Raw genomic sequence first — 21,783 nt, 5'->3', positions numbered from 1 at the left:
AACCATACTTTAATTCACTTTTCATATAATACTACTAGAGGCTCAGTGCACGAAATTCGTGCATGGGTAGGGTCCCTAGGCCTGGCCGGCTATCAAGGCCGGTTGGGGCCAGGCCGATCAGGGTCAGGCCGAGCAGGGCCTATAGGCCCCAGTGGGGTTGAGAGAGGAGGTGATGGTCGCAGGGCTGGGCGCAGGAGGAACGACACCAGATGCTGACGCTGCCATTGGCACCCCGCCACCACGCGGTTCTCCACTCCCCCCCTCCTCCCACCCTCACCGCCGGGCCACCATCAGGGCCTGCTTGCTGGGGGGAAGGATGGGGCCTGCTGCTGGGGGAGGGATGGGGCCTGCTGCTGGGGGAGGGGTGGGGGAGGAACCGTAGGAGGTTGGCTGCCGGCCCCAAGGAGGGAGCAGGCCCCCTTGGGAAAAGGGCCTCATCTGCTGCCACCCACCCCCAGTTTCCTGTCTCAGCCTGGGCCCTGAAGGCCCCAGCAGGGTTGGGAGAAGAGGCAATGAGCTGGGCACAGAAGGAATTGACGCTGATGCCCCTGTTAGCAGCCCGCCACTGCACGGTTCCCACCTTTTCTCCCCCTCCTTCCCTCACCACTGCGCCACCACCACTGCGGGTGGGTGGTGGATCGGATCGGGGCCTGCTGGCTGGAGGGAGGGACAGGGCGTAGGAGGTTGGCTGCCGGCCCTGAGGCCCTCCTGGGAAAGGGTCTGTATCTACCACAACCCACCTGCAGGAGGTTGGTCAGCAGGAAGAGGTTGGCTGTGGGAGCGTACTGACCACCAGGGGGCAGCTCCTGTGTTGAATGTCTGCCCCCTGTTGGTCAGTGCACGTCATAGCGACTGGTCGTTCCGATTGTTCTGGTTGTTCGGTTTTAACAGTTGCTTAGGCTTTTATGTACATAGATTAACTGTACGATGAAGTCTAATTCAATCCTCCATCAACCATGGGAGACTGGTGTTATGGAAGGATTGCTAGCTTCCCACAGTATCCATCCTCCTGTCATTTAGCTGGCTACTTGGCTGCCTGAAATAAAGACCACAGTTCCCAACCTCCCTTGCAGGTAGGTACAGCCAAGGACTAAGTTCTTATTAAAGAGATGTCAGTGAAAGTGCTGTATGCAACTTTTTTTCTTTTTTCTTCTTGGCTGGAATATAGTTGTGGTAACTGAAGCTAGAGCAGCCATGTTGGACCTCACAGGAAGATGCAGGGTGGTGGAGCAACCCCCCTAGGAGAAGTCTGGGACCCAGTGACTATGGAATGATCATGCCAACCCTGGTCTGCTTACCTTCAGACCTCATATACATGTTCAGGAAACTCTGTCTTGTCTAAGTTACTGTTACTTGTGTTTTCAGCTGAAAGTAGTCCTAATGGATACGCCTGAGCTGTTCTGTCCCAGTGGAGATGTGCTGTAAGTATAAAATACAGTGAATTTTGAAGGCATGAAAAAAAGATTGTAAAGTAACAACTTTACAATCGTTAATAACTTTTGTATTGATTTCATATGGAAGTGGTAAATTTGGAATTTATTGGGTTAAACGTATTATTTAATTCTCCTGTTTCTTTTTACTTTTTAAAATGTGACTACCAGAAAATTTATTGCATAAGTGGCTCGCATTGTATTTTTATTGGACAGTGCCAGGCTGGTGCTGCTTTGCTCTGTCTCTGTATCTGCCCTTAGAGCAGCGGTTCTCAACCTGTGGGTTGTGACCCCTTTGGGGTTCAAACGACCCTTTCACGGGGGTCACCTAAGACCATCGGAAAACACATATATAATGACATATTGTTTTTGTGATTAATCACAATGCTTTAATTATGTTCAATTTGTAACAATGAAATTAGGGATCACCACAACATGAGGAACTGTATTAAAGGGTCGTGGCTTTAGGAAGGTTGAGAACCACTGCCTTAGAGAAAGATGAGGCACCTAATGCTGAGGGGAGCCATACAACTTGCCCAAGTTCCCAAGTCAAGTAAAGGGTGGGGCTGGATTCAAGTTCAGATTCATTTGGAAAAGCCTCAGTGCTTCTACCCACTGCACCGCAGTGTATCAGCTAGTGCCCCTAAGCTCGGGCACAGGAGAGAGAAGACTGCCCCAAACACTACTTTTCAATCGTAGGAAATGCTGGCTGCTTGAAGAGTTTTACTAAGTTCCCCTCAAAATGATGTTCATAATACGAGTCTTATTTTCAAATGGTATATTTCCCAGCATATAAAAATAGAGTGTAGCCCTAACCGGTTTGGCTCAGTGGATAGAGCATCGGCCTGCGGACTCAAAGGTCCCAGGTTCGATTCCAGTCAAGGGCATGTACCTTGGTTGCGGGCACATCCCCAGTGGGGAGTGTGCAGGAGGCAGCTGATCAATGTTTCTCTCTCATCGATGTTTCTAACTCTCTATCCCTCTCCCTTCCTCTCTGTAAAAAAATCAATAAAATATATTTTAAAAAAAATAGAGTGTAATCCCCTGAAAAAGGGAAGGAAACACAATTTATGGGATGATTCTGCCACCTTTAATGCAGAAAGATGTTTAACTTGAAACCTTTGCATGGATATGGCCCACAGATGACAGAGCTGAAGACCCTTATGGCAGCTCTTTCCCTGGTTGCATTACCTGACTTTTCTGGAAGCTTAAGGCCTCTAAACTCTGTGACCTAAAATGCCCCACAGGTGATGCCTGGGTGATAGTATGTACTATCTCATGGCACATGTTCCCTTATCTTGCTGTTTATAGATCTGGCTGCCCGGGCCATAGCCTGCTCCACAGGTAACACGTATGTGTAGTATTATTTACACTTTTACTCACTGGCCTCTCCCCTACCTGAGCTATGATAAAGGTGAAGGTCTGCCCATGTACTTATTCTACGGAGGAGGGGCCCGTTTTCTATTTGGAGATTGCCTAACATCCCCAGCTTTCCTGATTTCTCCTTAAAGACAGCTGTAGACAGGAACACCCTGCCTAGCTGAGGTAAACAGGCATTAATTAATACAGCTGCCTCCTTGCTTCACTCACAGGCTCCTCCATTAATCTGCCCCAATGCATGCTGCACACAACTCTCTTCTTGAGGGTCACAAAGATATAAGACAGCCACAGTCACCAAGTGAATTTGGATGTGATCATTTTAATCTCTTTTTCTCTCTATGGAACTGCCACTGCTGGCCAGAAATGGCACCCAAGCTATTTAATTGCCTATGGAGCTACAGCATGAAGCTAACGAGCTGCTCATTAATACAACCATGGCTCTCTCCCTTCTTCCCGTGGCTTCTATTCCTGGTTTAGAAGTAGAATTAACAAGTTTTCTCCTAAGAAGCATATCTGTCCTACAGCAGTCAGCTCTTTGAACGTTTAACTTCCTCCTCCAAATCATTACAGAAAACAGTTAATGGCTCTGCGCCCAGACCTGACCCCTGCAGATCCCATTTGCAATGACCATCACAGGCAGATGGATCACCACCAGTAAGTACTTTTTGTATTTGGCTTCCAAATATGGCAGCGGCTGGGTCATTAGATTTCCCCAAATTAATTTCCTCCACAGATATATTTCACTAGTGCAATGGAAGGGCTGTGTGTGCCCTGACAGGGTACACTGAACTCAGAGGAACACAATTTATGCTCACATGTGATATTTGTTGAGGACAGAATGAGGAGATTGCCAGCAATGGGTCTCTTTTTCATCATATTCATCATGTCCACTAAGCATCAAAAATGATGCTCATACCTGCTACATATTCCAATGCAATACGCCAGCTTGTTTTCAATGAAATCTACTTGCAATCTCTAGTTCCTGAGTTAACTCACTCTAAGGAGGCTATGTGTTCTTAGCTTTATTTTTTTTATTTTTTTTATTTTTATTTTTTAAAACTACAAGGTTTTTTTTTTGTTTGTTTTTTTTTTATATTTTATTGATTTTTTACAGAGAGGAAGGGAGAGAGATAGAGAGTTAGAAACATCGATGAGAGAGAAACATCGATCAGCTGCCTCCTGCACACTCCCCACTGGGGATGTGCCCGCAACCCAGGTACATGCCCTTGACCGGAATCGAACCCGGGACCCTTGAGTCCGCAGGCCGACGCTCTATCCACTGAGCCAAACCGGTTTCGGCTTTATTTTTAGATCAGGGAGTTTAAATTTCATCATACCTTCAGGGGTCCAGGCAGTTAATGTAAAAGTGTGCACCTGCTGGTTACAAAATATTAGGAATTAAAAGATCGTAATAGCCCAACCGGCATGGCTCAGTGATTGTCAACCTATGAACCAGGAGGTCACGGTTCCTGGTTGGGGCACATGCCCGGGTTGTGGGCTCTATCCCCATTGTGGGGCATGCAGGAGGCAGATGATCAATGATTCTCTCTCATCATTGATGTTTCTCTCTCTCTCTCCCTCTCCCTTCCTTTCTGAAATCAATAAAAAATATATTATTAAAAAGATTGTAATAAATGGGAGCTTTCGGCCTTGCCAGGAAGAATGCAAATGTAGTTGTAAAAACACACACATTCTTCACTGGCCAAAGGAAAACATGTCAGCTTAGAGTCCACTGAAAAGCGACCCGCTTGTGACCTTGCCTTTAAATCGATTCATTAAATGTCCTTTCTAGAGTCTGAAAGGGGAGGTGGAGTGGCAAGTACTTTTTAAAACTCCCTTGTGGTTCTGATACCCTGTGGGGCCCTTTGGTTGAAAATAATCAAATTCCAACATTAGATTTTATGTGAGAACATAAAAGCTACTGGCATTGAGGCATGCTCACTCCCACTCCTGAAGTGCTTCCGCACGTGGCATGTGTATTTGCTGTACTAGTCGCAGACCCAGGTCACATTAATAAAAACCCAGTGCGATCTAAAAGAGATCCCACTTCTGGGAATATAGCCCAAGAAACTAGAAACACCAATTAGAAAGGATATATGCACCCCTATGTGCATAGCAGCACAATTCACCATAGCTAAGATCTGGAAACAGCCTAAGTGCCCATCAGCAGATGAGTGGATTAGAAAACTGTGGTACATCTACACAATGGAATACTATGCTGCTGTAAAAAAGAAGGAACTCTTACCATTTGCAACAGCACAGATGGACCTGGAGAGCATTATGCTAAGTGAAATAAGCCAGTCAGAGAAAGATAAATACCAAATGATCTCACTCATTTGTGGAATATAATGAACAACATAAACTGATGAACAAAAACAGATCCAGAGACAGAGAAGCATTGATCAGACCATCAAACCTCAGAGGGAAGGTAGGAAAGGGTGGGGGTAAGGGAGAGAGATCAACCAAAGGACTGGTATGCATGCATATAAGCCTAACCAATGGACACAGACACCAGGGGAGTGAGGGCATGAGGGAGGGGGTGATGGGGGGACAATGGAGGAATAAGGACACATATGTAATATCTTAATCAATAAAGAAAAAAAAAGAAAAACATTTTTCTAAAACTCCACCTAGTACTGGGATTTTACTATGTAATTTGTAATACCTTCACCACGTAAGATCTTTCTTAACACTGGAATAAAGAATGGACTTTCATTTTTGTGCTGGAAAAAAATAAAAATAAAACGGCATCAGACGTCTATGGTTTCACTGCCGTCTGGAGACAAAGGCTGCCTACCTGCTGAATTTCAAGGACTCCCAGCCGCTCTCCAGGGCCTATTTTGATCACACGGATTTTCCCCTGGACTGGGTTTGGGCGGGGACAGGAAGGGAAGCAGCTTCAGCGTCTGCCAAGGCTCTCAGGCTTGCCTGTCACGGCCTTCATTTTCTGGGCGTAGGAAAGGTGGACTGTCTTTAATTTGCCAATATTGCTCGAAAGTTGTCAATGGAGGCTGAGGGGAATGATTTGATTCTTTTTGGTTTGTTTTTCTTTCTTTTTTTTTTTTTAAAAAAATTACTGGTTAAATGCTAATTTATTGTAGGTATGGTGAACGCTGTGGTGGTGTTAAGGGAAAACGAGAGCGCCAAGGAGCTAATACAAAACTAGAATGGTAATGCGTGGAGACGAATGAACTCCTAACGCCTGTCTCAGGTGACAAGTAAACAGAGAGGCCACGTACCAAACCCTACATCCCATTCAGCTTGTTCTGAGGCCTGCATTCTGACTCCGCTGCTCTCCACCATCTATCAGTGTTAGGGGATGAGAATCCTGCACCCTACATTTCCCAGACAGAATGTAAGGTATTGTTTTGAGGCCCCACTGGGAGTCATTTTTCATGCAATCCCACATGAACCAATCCTTCTACATCAGCATTTCTCTGCAAAATACCCCACTGCCATCTCCTGACCTCAGAATCCTTATTTCCTAGCTGACATCAAGGTTCACAATTTTCTGTCTAAGAATATGCACTTTGTCAAGCTGTCTTCAACATTGATGGTGATAATACTCTTGCTTCGAGAGAGGGCTGTGAATGTCAAATGGCCCCCAAATGCCAAAGGAGCAGAGAGACCAAAGACGAGGCAGACAGTCCTGGTTGGTTAATAAGTTTGAAAGAAAACTTAGTGCAGAAATGCAGTCCTGGACAGCAGGACACTGGGGTCTCCGCGCCCACACCCAGACACAGAATTTTATGGCTGAAGCCAGGGGTCTGCGTGTCTGGAGAGGAAGATGGACAATAGTTTGCTTTTCGGTTAATTTACCCCCACCTCCCCCCCCTTTTTTTTCTTCTGACAAGCATTTATAAAGCAGTCCAGGTCCGAAGCTTAGTTGAATTAGGTTGGGATTAGTGAACAAAGCTTCCAATAGTGGTGAAAGGTGACTGCTATAAAAACAGACTAAACGGAGTGTGAGCCCAAGTTCAAATCTAGAGAAAAATACAACTAAGGACACACTTTTAGTGTCATATCCCCTGTGTTCCATGGCCAGCTGACTGGTGACAGTAAGTCATCCCTCAATATTCTTTCTCCTCTTTTATCTGTAGAATAATGGGACTTTTGAATTTTAATTGGGCCTAGGGTCTCTAAGGAAAAAAAAATATTTCTGCTTCCCTTGCAGCTTAGTTATGGCAATGTGACTGAATTCTGGACAGCAAGATATAAGAGGAAGTATTATGAGTAATTTCTTGGAAGGAAGGAAGTATGCACCTTTCTCCTTTTACCTCTTCCCACTGGTTGGAATTCAGCCAGTGGTGATGGCAAGAGCCAAAGCAGCCATCTTGGGCTATGAAATTCTAGGAATGAGTATCATGCATAATAGGGCAAAAGAAAGGTGGAGTCTGTGTCCCTAACATTATGGGGGACCATACCAGGGAATGCCTGATTCTGGACATTTATAAGCTTCTGTCTTGTTTTCATTATCTGTGGAGGTGGGGTAAGAGCAAGGGAGGCAGGTGTTTTTTTTTTTTTAAATACATTTTTTACTGATTTCAGAGAGGAAGGGAGAGGGAGAAGGAGATAGAAACATCAGTGATGGGAATCATTGTGCTATATTGTAAATCAGAAGATGCCTTAATCAATAAGCCAAATTTATTTGGAGTACTATTCATTTTCAGTAGCGCTAGTGGGCCCAGAGGAATTCTTGCTTCTCAAATTCTGAGGCCCAATATGGTGGAAGTCTTTTCAATTTATATGTTTTTCAGCTCTTTGTTTTCCAAATTTGGAATGAGACTTCCAGACCTTCTGAGAAAAAGTCCTGTTGCTGGGACAGGGCCGTGAGACCATATCTCAAGTCCTGGCCTGGTGCCAGCACTGACAACTCTGTCTGGGGCATATTTTATGGCCTCTCTGGATGGGGAGTCGTCTTATTTTCCCTATTAAGGAAGCAAATGTTTACAGAAGCCAGAATAGCAGGGTTAAAATTTTAAACAGCAGTTTTTACCCAAGATGGAGGTTACTATACTTCATTTTAAACAGCGGTTTTTACCCAAGATGGAGGTTACTGTACTTCAATTGATCGGCTGCCTCCTGCAGGCACCCCCACTGGGGATTGAGCATGCAACCCAGGCATGTGGATTGACCAGGAATGAAACCAAGACCTCCTGGTTCATAGGTCGACATTCAACCACTGAGCCACATGAGCCGGGCTGGGGAGGCGATTTTGATCATTCACAGCCAAACCCTATTCCAAGCTAATACAGGAGGTACCAGGTGGATGCATGGAAGCAGGGCCTGGACATTCCTCAAACTATCCCTCTGAGGTAGAGGGTTCAATCATCATCACTATTTCACTTGTAGGAAACTCCTTCAGAAAGGTTAGTGAAGTTCTTCATTCCAGCGCCCTCCTGCATGAGCTCCTGTCTCTTCTTTCCCACCTTTTACGCAGTGCTCCCCTTTTATCAGTCTCTCTCACAATCCTTAACATATTCTGCCTTTTACTTTCTTATGTTTCTGTTTTCTGTCTCAGGTAGACTGTGAGAACTTGGGGATAGAAAATGTCTCCTTTGTGACCCCCTCTCCTACTTACAGCGCAAAACAAAGCACTACTTAAATTTCAGATACTTCGTAAACTCCATATTCCAATTAATTTGGAATGTACCTTTGAACCCCACTCACTATACTGATTCCTGTGTTTTTCACTCTCATCTTCAGACTTTGTATTCTTTAGAGAAATGACCTCCACAGGGGACTGAATTATAACACTCAATAAAACAGTGATTCTTAACTTGAGAAGAAGAGGGAACTTCAGGGAGTCCAACCACTCTGAAAAGTTTTGTATATGGGAATATGAGCTTTTGTCTGGAAGAAGTTTCATAGTTTACATCAGAAGTTCCCTCCAAAATCACCACCTCACCCCACCCCGCGCCACTGACCTACAGCAAAAAAATTAAATAAAATCTTTGGCTAAAAGAACACCTAAAATATGTTGTTGGGTGGATAAGAGAATGAACAAGGCATCCTTGGACAATTCCATTTGTAGAGAAGATAAATCCACATATAAATCTCATGTTTCTTATGTCTGAAGTGTTGTTTTTTAAGGTTTAGCTTTCCATGGTTTTAAGAAGTAACCTTAATCCTTAATCCCAATTGCAAAATAGATCAAACATACACCAGGAATAAACTGAAGCAATGCTTTATTGCAACCACAAAACACAATCCAACAAGGCATCAACACACAGAGATTGAACAAATGTCTCTTTGAACAGAGATGTAGCAACCCCACCTTTTCAAGTTCTTAAAAACAAGTACTCAAACCAGGAATCAAACAAAGCATCAGAGCAATTTTAAAAATATTACACCATCATGAAGGAATGTATATAAAAATATTCTGTACTAGTAACAAGGCTTTTTGATCTGTAACTCTTGGCAAATTTCTTCAGAAACAAATTATTATAAATACAACCATAAAGTGAAATAATGCTGTTTTTTGGAAACAACCAATTTAAAAGCAATTCTATGCAGAAAATACCATTACCCCCTGTGAAAGCCAGCTGAATATGGATGGATATCCCCAATACACAACAGAGTTTTTCTTTTCAGAGCTATGGTTCTGCTTCTAAAGGGGCCATGATGCATGTTCATTTCAAAAATCGCAGCATATCCCAGTGAAACCTTAATAAGGTCAAGTGGAGGACCCTCTGTAAAAAAGGGTGTCAGCAATTCCATCCCAGTAACACAAGCTCTAAGGAGCAGAGGAACTCAAGGGAGACAGCAATCCCTTTATCTTTCTCCCCTCCCCAAGTCTGTAATCAAAACATGCTCATCCCATTGAATTTTTAAAAGAATTTTGGGAAAGCCATCTATGAAGAAACGAATAATGTCCTTATGACCTCAAAGCTTTTCTGGGGAAGGGTATCTACTCATGTCAAACATTGATTTCTTTGTACTCTCTTTGACAAACTCCACAAGGAAAACCATCCTATCCACCTGTTCTTGCTCCTCCTAGCTGAATTCAGGTCAGCTGATGGATTGCCTAGTCTATCCAATAGGATAACGTTTCATTTGGTTGAAATTCTTTACATATACACATGTATGTATTCTGTTTACAAAGTTTCATCACATGAAACTAAATTATGTCATTATGTATTTTTGAGGTCTGAGACCCCAATTTGACTGTACTATGAAGAGTTGTTCTTTAAATGCTTTGACTGCAGAGGTTTTACATGATACTCATAGATTTTCAGAGCAGGCCCCAACTTTAACTGAAGTCCTGTCAGCACATCATTTCTTGTCATCAATAGCAGGGATTTTCCATCAATTTCCTATAATGGAAGCAGAGGGGAAAGTCAACATGTAAGTCCAAAAGCTCAAGAATAATGAAACAAAAAGGAAGTTCAAAGGAAAAAGTCATATTATTGTCTCCAAACTAAAATCATGACTTGTTCACTTATGCCAAAATGGGGAAAAATTGAATCTTCTATTTTTATCTTCCATCTTCTATTTTTTGGATAAAATACAAGAGGTAACTGTTCTTGTTTTCAAGATCACATCACAAGTATCTTTAAAAACTGACAGTAAGTTTGGAGTACATATCCTTAAGGATAAAAAATATTGCTTCCAAAAGGAATAATGACACTTTCCACTTATAAAATATACTAGAGGCCCGGTGCACAAAATTCATTAATGGGGGAAAGTGGGGGGGGGAAGGGCAGGTGGGGTCCCTCAGCCTGGTCCATGCTCTCTTGCAATCCAGGACCGCTTGCACCTAACTGCTCACCTGCCTGCCTGCCTGCTCGCCCCTAACTGCTCACCTGCCTGCTCGCCCCTAGCCGCTCACCTGCCTGCCTGCTCAGTGCACATCATATTGACCAGTCATTCTGGTTGTTCCACTATAATGGTCACTTAGTCATATATATTATAGGCCTGGTGCATGGGGGGTCCCTTAGCCCAGCCTGCACCCTCTCCAATCTGGGAACCCTTTCGTAATCTGGAACCACTGGCTCCTAACTGCTCACCTGCCTGCCGGCCTGATGGCCCTAACTGCTCTCCCCTCCTGGCCTGATCACATTAACTGCCTAACTGCTCCCCCCTGCCAGCCTGTTCTCCCTAACTTCCCTCCCCTGCTGGCCTGATTGCCCTAATTGCTCTCCCCTCCTGGCCTGATTCCCCCTAACTGCCTATCTGCTCTCCCCTACTGGTCTGATCCCCCTAACTGCCTATCTGCTCTCCCCTACTGGTCTGATTCCCTTAACTGCCTATCTGCTCTCCCCTCCTGGCAGGGTCCCCCTGCCTATCTGCTCTCTTTCCTCTCTGTGTCCTTTGGACCTCGGCACAGGCATGCTGAGAGCTCTTCGCTGTGGCCCTGCCCCTGTCCTGATTGGTCATTATGTAACAGCATCCCGGCCAATTTGCAAATTCCTCTATTATTAGTTTAGATTATAGTTTATGCAGAATTTTTGGTACTTCATTCCTAAAATAACTCTATAAATTAGGACAGGCAGGGATTATCATCTTAGTTTTACAGGCAAACCAAGAATCAAGATTAAGAAGTTAGGAAAGGATGGCACAGGATTTGAACTCTCATCTGTCCACAGCCAAAGCTGATGTTCTTTTCATAACTCTACCTGTTTCTCTTGACACTTAGAAGTAAATATGTGTTGTTTAGATGGACCACTGGGGACTTAGGTTTTCTGGAATCTTGTCAATCACAACAGTGGACATTGGGAAAATGACTCACTCACTCTGAGCTCCTTTCCTGCCCTTTAAAAGGAGAACCATCCTGTCGCAACCTAAAAATCAAGCTCTCATGCTGAGGGCCCCACCATACTTCCTCTTAATGGACCATTGAGATTCCAAATAAGGTAGTGAGGGACAGCGCCCTGCCCACCACAAATTCCCTCCTCTGTTCTCAGAGTCCACTCCCCATACCCTTCAGATACCCAACCAGGTATCCTACACCTCAGCTACCCTGGAGACTACAGAGCTTTGGGGTAAATAAAAATGGGCTTCTCATGCAAGACATGAGGACACCGAGTGTTGAAAGTGGTGTGAAACTTTTGGAAAGGAAACACTGAGAATGCTGACTGCACCTTATGTTTGTTATCACGTAATTGTGGGAAGAAGCTGAACTAGCTTTTAGGGAACCTGAAAGAGATGAACCAGCTGTGCATGCTTGGTAAACCTCGACACATCTGTTTCATCATTCTACCCACGCACATCTGTACCCACCTCCCCCAGTGATGGACAGACAAGGGGACACATGTGCACCAGGAAGAGAAGACGCTGCTTTCATTACTATACAACTGAAGCTACATAAAACTGTGACCCCCTCCTACATCAGGGCCAAGGGGGCCATTCCTTCACACTCTCTCATGTACTTTGCTAGGCCAGGCAGAAAATTTGCTTTGAAGGACTCTGTGTGGGGGAGAAATAGCACTGGGCTAGGGGGCTGGAGAAACACCCACTCTGTAACCTTAGGCAAGTGTCTTCCTCCCCTCTCCTCGGTAGGTAATAGGGGATATGGGATTTGGACAGGATTCCATGAGATACCACCATTGCAAATGCTCCCTGAGCTGTAAGTTATACAATTACTTGTCCTTATTCCTTCACAGAACCATGGTCCTCATTTCAAATACCTAACATGAACCACAGCAAAAGGACAAGGAATTACTTCTAACTAGTCTGTGGTGTTTCTGAGTGTTGGAAACCTTTATTTCATCATCTACTAGAAAACAAAATACCCCCATTAATATGTAGGAGACAACTATTCAAAACCATAGCTCATAACAAAGCAATTTGTTGATAGGGCAATTGGAAAAGTAAGGACATAGGGATGGAATTTCTAATTCTAAAGTATTTTTCGAGGAGAGAAACCAAGACAGCGGCATAGGTAAACACTGGAGTTTGCTGCGTTGAACAACCATTTCAAAAATACAACTAAAAGACAGAACGGACATCATCCAGAAACACAGGAAGCTGGCTGAGTGGAAATTCTACAACTAGAAGGAAAGAGAAAAGCATACCAAGACTCAGAGGAGGCTCAGTGCGGAAGTAAAATACTAAGGTACAGAGGCGCACACAGAGCGGGATGGCGGCTGAGGGCCCAGTTGTCTTTTTCAATAGGGAGGGAGTCTCAGGCTCTGAGCTCCAGTTCCGGGTGAGTTTCTGTGGACCCAGACTCATACGGGAGAAACTGGACTGTCTGGCATCAGTCAGAACTTGAGGGAAGCTTTCTCTCAGATGGGCTGGCAGTGATTACCGGGACATTAAGAAGCAGAGCCTCTGAGAGCAGACATAACTGCTAGCCCCGCCCTGTTGATCCCATGGGACCCGCCCCACCCAAGCCCTGCAGGGAGGCTTTTGCTGGATAGCCTCAGGCAAAGGCTAGATTAGCACCTCCCTAGAGATCCAGGAGCCAGGAAACCCAGAGGTCAGAGTGGGACCGTCCAGTTTGCAGCTCCGTGGAACCATAAAGGACACACTCAGGGGGCAGACTCAGTGAGCACCAAGCCCCACTGAAGCAAGTCTTGCCCAGAGGGGTGTCTCCAGAACAGAAGTTCTCCCACTGCAGACACAGCTGATTCTCACAACCAATTGGCCTGGAGGTCAATTCCTCCCAGTGATACCTACAACAATCAAGGCTTAACTACAACAAGACTGTGCACAAAGACCACAAGGGGGTGGACCAAAAGTGTCCTCCTCAGGTAATTGGGGAGGATGAACCACTGGACCCTAGAGGACACTTAGCATAGAAAACCACTTTATCAACACAGGGAAGCATAAAAAATGCATAGACAAAGAAAAAGGACACAAATGACAGAAATGGAGGAAAGCAAACTACTGGATATACAGTTCAAAACCACACTTTTAAGGTTTTTCAAGAATTTTCTAGGGAGAACCAAGATGGCGGCATAGGTTAACGCCGGAGTTTGCTGCTTTGAACAACTACTTCAAAAGTGAAACCAAAAAACGGAAGGGACATCACCCAGAACCACAGGAACGGTGGCTGAGTGGAAATCCTACAACTAGGAGGAAAGAGAAACGCATACGGACACTCAGAGGAGGCACAGTGCTGAAGTCAAGTTCTGAGGTGCGGAGTGCGCGAGCGGGCTGGCGGCGGAGGGCGCGGTTGGCGTTTTCAATCGGGAGGGAGTCGCAGACTCTGAGCTCCAGATCCGGGCGAGTCTTTAGGGACCCACACTCAAACGGGAGAAGCGGGACTGTCTGGCTTCGGTCAGAGCGAGTGCAGCTTTCTCTCTGAGCTTTGCAGCGGGTGCTGGGACTCTGAGAGGCAGAGCCCCTGGGGACAGGACTGAGAGCCGCCATAACTGCTCTCTCTGGCCCACCCTGTTGATCCTGTGCGACCCGCCCCGCCCAAGCCCTGCACACAGGCATTTGCCGGATAGCCTCAGGCAAAGGCTAGATTAGGACCTCCCTAGAGGACAGAAGTTCTCTCACTGCTGACACAGCTGATTCTCATAGCCACTTGGCCTGGAGGTCAAACCCTCCCTGGAATTAGCTACAACAATCAAGATTTAACTATAAGACTGCGAACAAAGACCACTAGGGGGTGCACCAAGGAAGCATAACAAAATGCGGAGACAAAGAAACAGGACAAAATTGTCAATGGAAGATATAGAGTTCAGAACCACACTTTTAAGGTCTCTCAAGAACTGTTTAGAAGCCGCCGATAAACTTAATGAGATCTACAAGAAAACTAATGAGACCCTCGATCTTATATTGGGGAACCAACTAGAAATTAAGCATACACGGACTGAAATAACGAATATTATACAGACTCCCGACAGCAGACCAGAGGAGCGCAAGAATCAAGTCAATGATTTGAAATGCGAGGAAGCAAAAAACACCCAACCGGAAAAGCAAAATGAAAAAAGAATCCAAAAATGCGAGGATAGTGTAAGGAGCCTCTGGGACAGCTTCAAGCGTACCAACATCAGAATTATAGGGGTGCCAGAAGATGAGAGAGAGCAAGATATTGAAAACCTATTTGAAGAAATAATGACAGAAAACTTCCCCCACCTGGTGCAAGAAATGGACTTACAGGTCCAAGAAGCGCGGAGAACCCCAAACAAAAGGAATCCAAAGAGGACCACACCAAGACACATCATAATTAAAATGCCAAGAGCAAAAGACAAAGAGAGAATCTTGAAAACAGCAAGAGAAAGAAACTCAGTTACCTACAAGGGAATACCCATACGACTGTCAGCTGATTTCTCAACAGAAACTTTGCAGGCCAGAAGGGAGTGGCAAGAAATATTCAAAGTGATGAATACCAAGAACCTACAACCAAGATTACTTTATCCAGCAAAGCTATCATTCAGAATTGATGGTCAGATAAAGAGCTTCACAGATAAGGAAAAGCTAAAGGAGTTCATCACCACCAAACCAGGATTATATGAAATGCTGAAAGGTATCCTTTAAGAAGAGGAAGAGGAAGAAAAAGGTAAAGATACAATTTATGAACAACAAATATGCATCTATCAACAAGTGAATCTAAGAATCAAGTGAATAAATAATCTGATGAACAGAATGAACTGTCGATTATAATAGAATCAGGGACATAGAAAGGGAATGGACTGACTATTCCTGGGGGGGAAAGGGGTGTGGGAGATGCGGGAAGAGACTGGACAAAAATCGTGCACCTATGGATGAGGACAGTGGGTGGGGAGTGAGGGCGGAGGGTGGGGCGGGAACTGGGAGGAGGGGAGTTATGGGGGGAAAAAAAGAGAGGAACAAATGTAATAATCTGAACAATAAAGATTTAATTAAAAAAAAAAAAGAATTTTCTAGAAACTGCTGATAAACTTAATGAGACCTACAAGAAATCTAATGAGACCCTCGAGGTTGTGATATAGGACCAACTAGAAATTAAGCATACACTGACTGAAATAAAGAATATTATACAGACTCCCAACAGCAGACTAGAGGATCACAAGAATCAAGTAAAAGATTTGAAATACGAAGAAGCAAAAAACACCCAACCGGAAAAGCAAAATGAAAAAAGAATCCAAAAATAGGAAGATAGTGTAAGGAGCCTCTGGGACAGCTTCAAGTGTACCAACATACGAATTATAGGGGTGCCAGAAGGAGAGAGAGAGTAAGATATTGAAAACCTATTTGAAGAAATAATGACAGAAAACTTCCCCCACCTGGTGAAAGAAATAGACTTACAAGTCCAGGAAGCACAGAGAACCCCAAACAAAAGGAATCCAAAGAGGACCACACCAAGACACATCATAATTAAAATGCCAAGAGCAAAAGACAAAGAGAGAATCTTAAAAGCAGCAAGAGAAAGAAGGTCATTTACCTACAAGGGAGTACCCATACGACTGTCAGCTGATTTCTCAACAGAAACTTTGCAGGCCAGAAGGGAGTGGCAAGAAATATTCAAAGTGATGAATGCCAAGAACCTACAACCAAGATTACTTTATCCAGCAAAGCTATCATTCAGAATTGAAGGTCAGATAAAGAGCTTCACAGATAAGGAAAAGCTAAAGGAGTTCATCACCACCAAACCAGTATTATATGAAATGCTGAAAGGTATCCTTTAAGAAGAGGAAGAAGAAGAAAAAGGTAAAGATACAAATTATGAACAATAAATACACATCTATCAACAAGTGAATCTGAAAATCAAGTGAATAATCTGATGAACAGAATGAACTGGTGATTATAATAGAATCAGGGGCATAGAAAGGGAGTGGACTGACTATTCTTGGGGGGGAAAGGGGTGTGGGGGGGTGCAGGAAGAGACTGGACAAAAATCGTGCACCTATGGATGAGGACAGTGGGTGGGGAGTGAGGGAGGAGGGTGGGGTGGGAACTGGGTGGAGGGGAGTTATGGGGGGTAAAAAGAGGAACAAATGTAATAATCTGAACAATAAAGATTTAATTAATAAAAAAATATATAAAGTATTTTTCTTCTTTTTCAGCAGCTAGTAACCCCAAAGATGGCCCATCAGTCAAATCTGCAAGTTTGAGAGTTGGCTGAGGAGCTTCTGACACCTGGAAGTCACGGGAGCTGTTCTGAAGGCACTGTGAGGTCATAGGAATCTGAGTCACAGGTCACTTCAAAGCGCATGCTCTTGCTTACGCGCTGAGATGACACAGACCTACTTGGAATGCTTTAGAAAGCCGCCAAGCCCTTCCTGCTCTCCATCTTTCCTTTGCTGATGTCTGCTCCTACTTCACTTATTACATATTTCAAACTGGCACCAGGAAGAGATGACACTGCTTTCATTGCTATACAACAAGAAAATTTCCTTGATTAACTGAAAGTGAATTTTTAAAATTCTTTGCTGGCAAAAAGTCCTACAACTCAGCATTTCTGTCAAAAGCCAAGTATGTCTGTGAAAAATGCTGAAATTGGGATTTTATTTGAGACAAAATGGAAAATCATATTCCACACTCCAATTTGATTTTCCCTTTGTTCAGTAGCCACACTGTAATTCACCTCGGACTAGGGTTCAAAAGAAAGCTCTACTTTGAAATCCTCATTTTAAAACTTTTGAAATGAATAGAGTTCAACAACAGAAATTTCCTATTAAAGCAAACTATAATAGCTCAGATGAATGGGAGTAGAATTCAGCGTAATGGAAATGTGAGCTTCCAGGTCAAACCACAGTGTGAACCTTGTCTCCACAACTTACTGTGTGACTCTGGGTAAGGGACCTAACATCCCTAAACCTCAGTTTCCTCATGTGTGAAATGGAAGTAAACCCATGAAGGATTCTGGAGATAAAAAATGATGCATTCATGTAAGGCAACTAGCACAGTGCCAGACATATAGGAGACTCTCAATGCTACTAAGGGGAAATGTACGGGCTTTGAAAGAAAGGAGATGTATTTCTATTCCAAATCCACCTTCTGCTTCCTTTCTGGAAGAGTGCTCTCTACCTGAATGCTACCCTTGGCCAGAGGGATGCAGGCATATTCCTGTTCAAGTTTTAAAAATTTATTAAAATTTAAAAAATTCAAAGACTCATAAAACATTTGTCTCATAAAAATTGCAAACACAGGAATACTCCTTGAATTAAGAAAGCTACTCATTTGTTATGTAACGTGTATAAACGTTTGCCAGTCTGTATGGTGCACTAGAATGAGCCTGAGAGTGGAGACTGGAATATAGGAGTTCTAATGCAGACTCCAGGAGTAACTCTCCACAAGGATCCAGTTCCCTGGACCCCATTCATTTAGTATAAATGAAGAGTCTGAAGTGTGACCAAATCCCATGATTCCATGTATATCATGATTAAAGCCCAAATAAAAAGATAATTCACATCTTGGGATCCTGTCTATATATCTGTGTTAAAGGGATAATCATTTGCTAGTTTCAGTGAAACTTTTTTTTTTAATATATATTTTATTGATTTTTTTTTTTTTTTTTACAGCGAGGAAGGGAGAAGGATAGAGAGTTAGAAACATCAATGAGAGAGAAGCATCGATCAGCTGCCTCCTGCACACCCACTACTGGGTATGTGCCTGCAACCAAGGTATATGCCCTTGACCGGAATCGAACCTGGGACCCTTCAGTCCGCAGGCCGACGCTCTATCCAGTGAGCCAAACTGGTTAGGGCAGTGAAACTTTTAACATTACTTCTGTCTTCTGTCTTCATGGAAGAATAACCAAATGCCTACTGGGCAATAATATTAAAAATGTTTGCAGACTTATTAAGTTCCAGCAAGTACTCATGCATGGAAGTAAAATTTAGAGATGGCAGGTATAAATTCCCAATGAGGACAAGACCCTAGATCTAAAAATAAATGAGTAGGATCCACAGATATTATACCTCCGTAGATAAGAATGTTTTAGAGCAGCGGTTCTCAACCTGTGGGTCTCGACCCCTTTGGGGGTCGAATGACCCTTTCACAGGGGTCGCCTAAGACCATTGGAAAACACATATATAATTACATATTGTTTTTGTGATTAATTACTATGCTTTAATTATGTTCAATTTGTAACAATGAAAACACATCCTGCATATCAGATATTTACATTATGATTCATAACAGTAGCAAAATTACAGTTATAAAGTAGCAACGAAAATAATTTTATGGTTGGGGGTCACCACAACATGAGGAACTGTATTAAAGGGTTGCGGCATTAGGAAGGTTGAGAACCACTGTTTTAGAGCAAGACACTATTTTATTGCCTACTAGGTTGGGCCAAGGACAAGTTACTTAATCTCTCTAAGCCTCATTTTCGTATCTATATCATGGGGGGAAAGTTGCTACTGTATTTCACCATTGAAGTATTATTGAGGTAACATATGTGAAGTAGAATTCCTGACATCTGCTTAGCACTCAATAAATGCTATTAAAAAAGTATGTGAAAAATCTTTACCCATTTAGTTTTCACTCTTTCTCTCTGCTAACAATCCACACACCTAGGCAACTCTTTCAATTGAGCCTAATTTTGGTTTGGTGCATTGGAAACGTATGGTAAGAAAGATGAGGTGGGAAGAGAAGAGGCTAAGAGAAAGGCTAGAAAGAGAAAAAGAGTGATCATCAAGAAAGTGGCACAATAGCGAGGTAGAGCAGGAAAAGAGTTGAAGACAAGTCAATGGGGTTTATGATGGTAGGGCCCTGACTCAGAAGGTCATATTCATGGTGGTGGTCTCTAGTGTCTCAAATATAGTGCAGGGGGAAAGAAGGGTCAACTTAGAATCAGAAGTCTTTGTCCTAAATTAAAGGTCAAACTCTGCTGCTTCCTAGTTCCTTATGTAACATGTGGCCCATTATTGTCCTCCTCTGCAAAATGAGATGTTGGGACTAAGCTGACTGCTGTCCGTTCCAGTTCAACACACTCTCAGATTCCAACTCTGGTCTCTGATAAGCATCAGACTCACCAGCCTTCCAGGAAAGACTGCTGTAAAAACATACTGCAGCAACTAACTCCTTACCAACGGCATAGAGGAAGCTGATGAAATGGACTTTCTTCTTCCACTTCAGTCTTCTCTCTCACATTTTCTCAAACTTTCTTTGTAACAACTCTCTTGCCATTCACTATCTGGCTGCAAGTGGTGACCAGTCTGAAGTTTCCCATCCCACTGCTTACAAAGGGGACAAATTTCCCAGAGGAAGGGGAATCTGGTCTGGAGCCCAGGGATACAAAAGTGGAAAATCCTGTGTCCAAAATGGGGGTCACATCAAAAAAGGAAGAGTGGAATCTCCTGGATTTACCCACATGGCCAGTGGGGAAACAATCTCCCGAAAAGAGGTCTTTATCTTCAAAGGCATTGTGAGAGCCACAGTGTGGTCTCTCAAACCACTCTTCCTCCTTCAAATCGTTTTTGTTTCTGCCATCTCCTCTATTTTCTCTTTTGATGTGGCTCCTTCTGGACTTGTCATAACTGTTGCGTTTCTCGGCATCAGACAAGACTGCATAGGCCTCAGATACTCGTTTGAATTCCTCCTCAGCTGCCTTTTTGTTTTCTGAGTTCTTGTCTGGGTGTACCTGAAGAGCTAACTGGTGATAAGCCTTCTTAATATCAGAAGAGGAAGCATTTTGAGGCACCCCTAGTACTTCATAATAATTCACCATGTTTCTTTAAAGGATCTTTCCTCACCAAGACAGAGTTTATTTTCTGAAGAGTTTCCATATGATTTTGAAAAGGAAGATGGTGAGCTACTCAAGTCTATACCAAGACCCTTTGAATCTTATCACAGGGTTCCTGGAACAAAGTCTCTTTTGGGAGAAATTCCTCTTTGCTGTAGGTGTCCTTTGCAGTGCCTCCTACCCTCCCTGACCTCTGCAGCTCACTGTGGGTGGAGTGATTGTGATGGAACATTATTAGCCAATGACTCTTGGCTGATGCTGTGCTTGCCTTGTATTCCTATTGGTGGAAAATTGGGGGTGGATAATATACATGCTGGGGAGATTTCACCTAATTTAAATATATATATATTTTAATTTAATATATATTATTAAATATATATTATTAATATATATTATTAAATATATAATTTAATATATAATATATTTTATTTAATATATATATATATATATTAATTTCAGAGAGGAAGGGAGATAGAAACATCAATGATGAGAGAGAATCATTGATCGGCTGCCTCCTGCATGCCCCCACTGGGAAGAGAAGCTAAGAGAAAGGCTAGAAAGAGAAAAAGAGTGATCATCAAGAAAGGTGGAAAAATAGTGAGGTAAAGCAGGAAATTGAGCCTGCAACCTGGGGAATGTGCCCTTGACTGGAATTGACTCTTCAGTCCCCAGGCCAACACTCTATCCACTGAGCCAAACCAGCTAGGGCAGATTTCACCTAATTTAAATATCCAACACTGAGAAGCTTGTTAACAGGAAGAGAACATTTGTGCAGCTCTAAAAAGAAGTCTTACCTCATTTAATTAAAGTAACAATCTGAAGCAAAATGGGTCTTGCACTTAAATCAGGCACAGAATTTATTTTGGATCATTTGAGCTGATGCCTTCAGTGACTTAATGGTATCTTTCTGTATTATTTAATATTTGCTGCTGGCACAAGTGGGTGATAAAGGGGTTCTATCTCACAAAAAAATCTTGTACACATTTTTGATGAAGGAAAAAGTATGAAATTCAGTTCATCAAATGAGGTAACTGGGTTATAGAAATGTCTGACTAGATTTTTTAAAAAGAGTAGGTTGAAGGAACAGAATTAGAAATGAGTGTTGCCCATGCATGATCAGATAAAGCTTCTTCACTTCAGGTGCTTTTTTAAAGTTAGTCTTTTTGAAATTTCTCTGTATTTAACTAAGTAACAATACTACAACAAGAAATGCTTTAAAAATGGCTTTAAAGTTCAAGTGTAGCGAGGGCTGCTGGTTGCTTTTTTCCTAGGACACACAACTGCACATTTCCCAGACTTCCTTGCAATTTGGTATGGTCATATGACCACACTCTGGCCAATGAAGGGACTGATGTGCACCTCTTTCAGGTCCTGGCCAATGAAACCACCTACGTGAACTCCTCC

At 43.2% G+C, this 21,783-nt stretch overlaps 2 protein-coding genes and 1 long non-coding RNA gene across 3 annotated transcripts in view; 1 reads left to right on the top strand and 2 right to left on the bottom strand.

Moving 5' to 3' along the window:
• The first annotated feature begins 374 nt into the window (after positions 1-374).
• On the top strand, positions 375-17,069 carry LOC118676284. The gene is made up of 3 exons (XR_004974072.1): positions 375-1,421; positions 3,381-3,464; positions 16,754-17,069. It is a non-coding gene; the product is annotated as an uncharacterized LOC118676284 (long non-coding RNA).
• SAMD13 (sterile alpha motif domain containing 13) overlaps positions 8,982-21,783 on the bottom strand; it is a 60,433-nt gene continuing 47,631 nt past the window's right edge. The window contains exon 4 of the mRNA XM_036349929.1: positions 8,982-10,126. Coding sequence (XP_036205822.1) covers positions 9,983-10,126 — 144 coding nt within the window. The 3' untranslated portion in view covers positions 8,982-9,982. The remainder of the gene's footprint in view (positions 10,127-21,783) is intronic.
• On the bottom strand, positions 18,868-20,690 carry LOC118676282 (dnaJ homolog subfamily B member 6-like). Its single transcript, XM_036349928.1, has one exon. The coding sequence runs from the start codon at positions 20,362-20,364 to the stop codon at positions 19,792-19,794; it is 573 nt and encodes a 190-aa protein (XP_036205821.1). The 5' UTR covers positions 20,365-20,690; the 3' UTR covers positions 18,868-19,791.

This window comes from Myotis myotis, unplaced genomic scaffold (genome assembly GCF_014108235.1).
Source record: "Myotis myotis isolate mMyoMyo1 unplaced genomic scaffold, mMyoMyo1.p scaffold_m19_p_2, whole genome shotgun sequence".
Lineage (NCBI taxonomy): Eukaryota > Metazoa > Chordata > Mammalia > Chiroptera > Vespertilionidae > Myotis > Myotis myotis.
Note: the sequence above shows the minus strand (reverse complement) of the source record. Positions and strands in the feature narration are given on the sequence as shown.

Coding starts and splice junctions, on each gene's coding strand:
- LOC118676282 (XM_036349928.1), bottom strand. CDS start 20,364: ATGGTGAATTATTATGAAGTACTAGGGGTGCCTCAAAATGCTTCCTCT.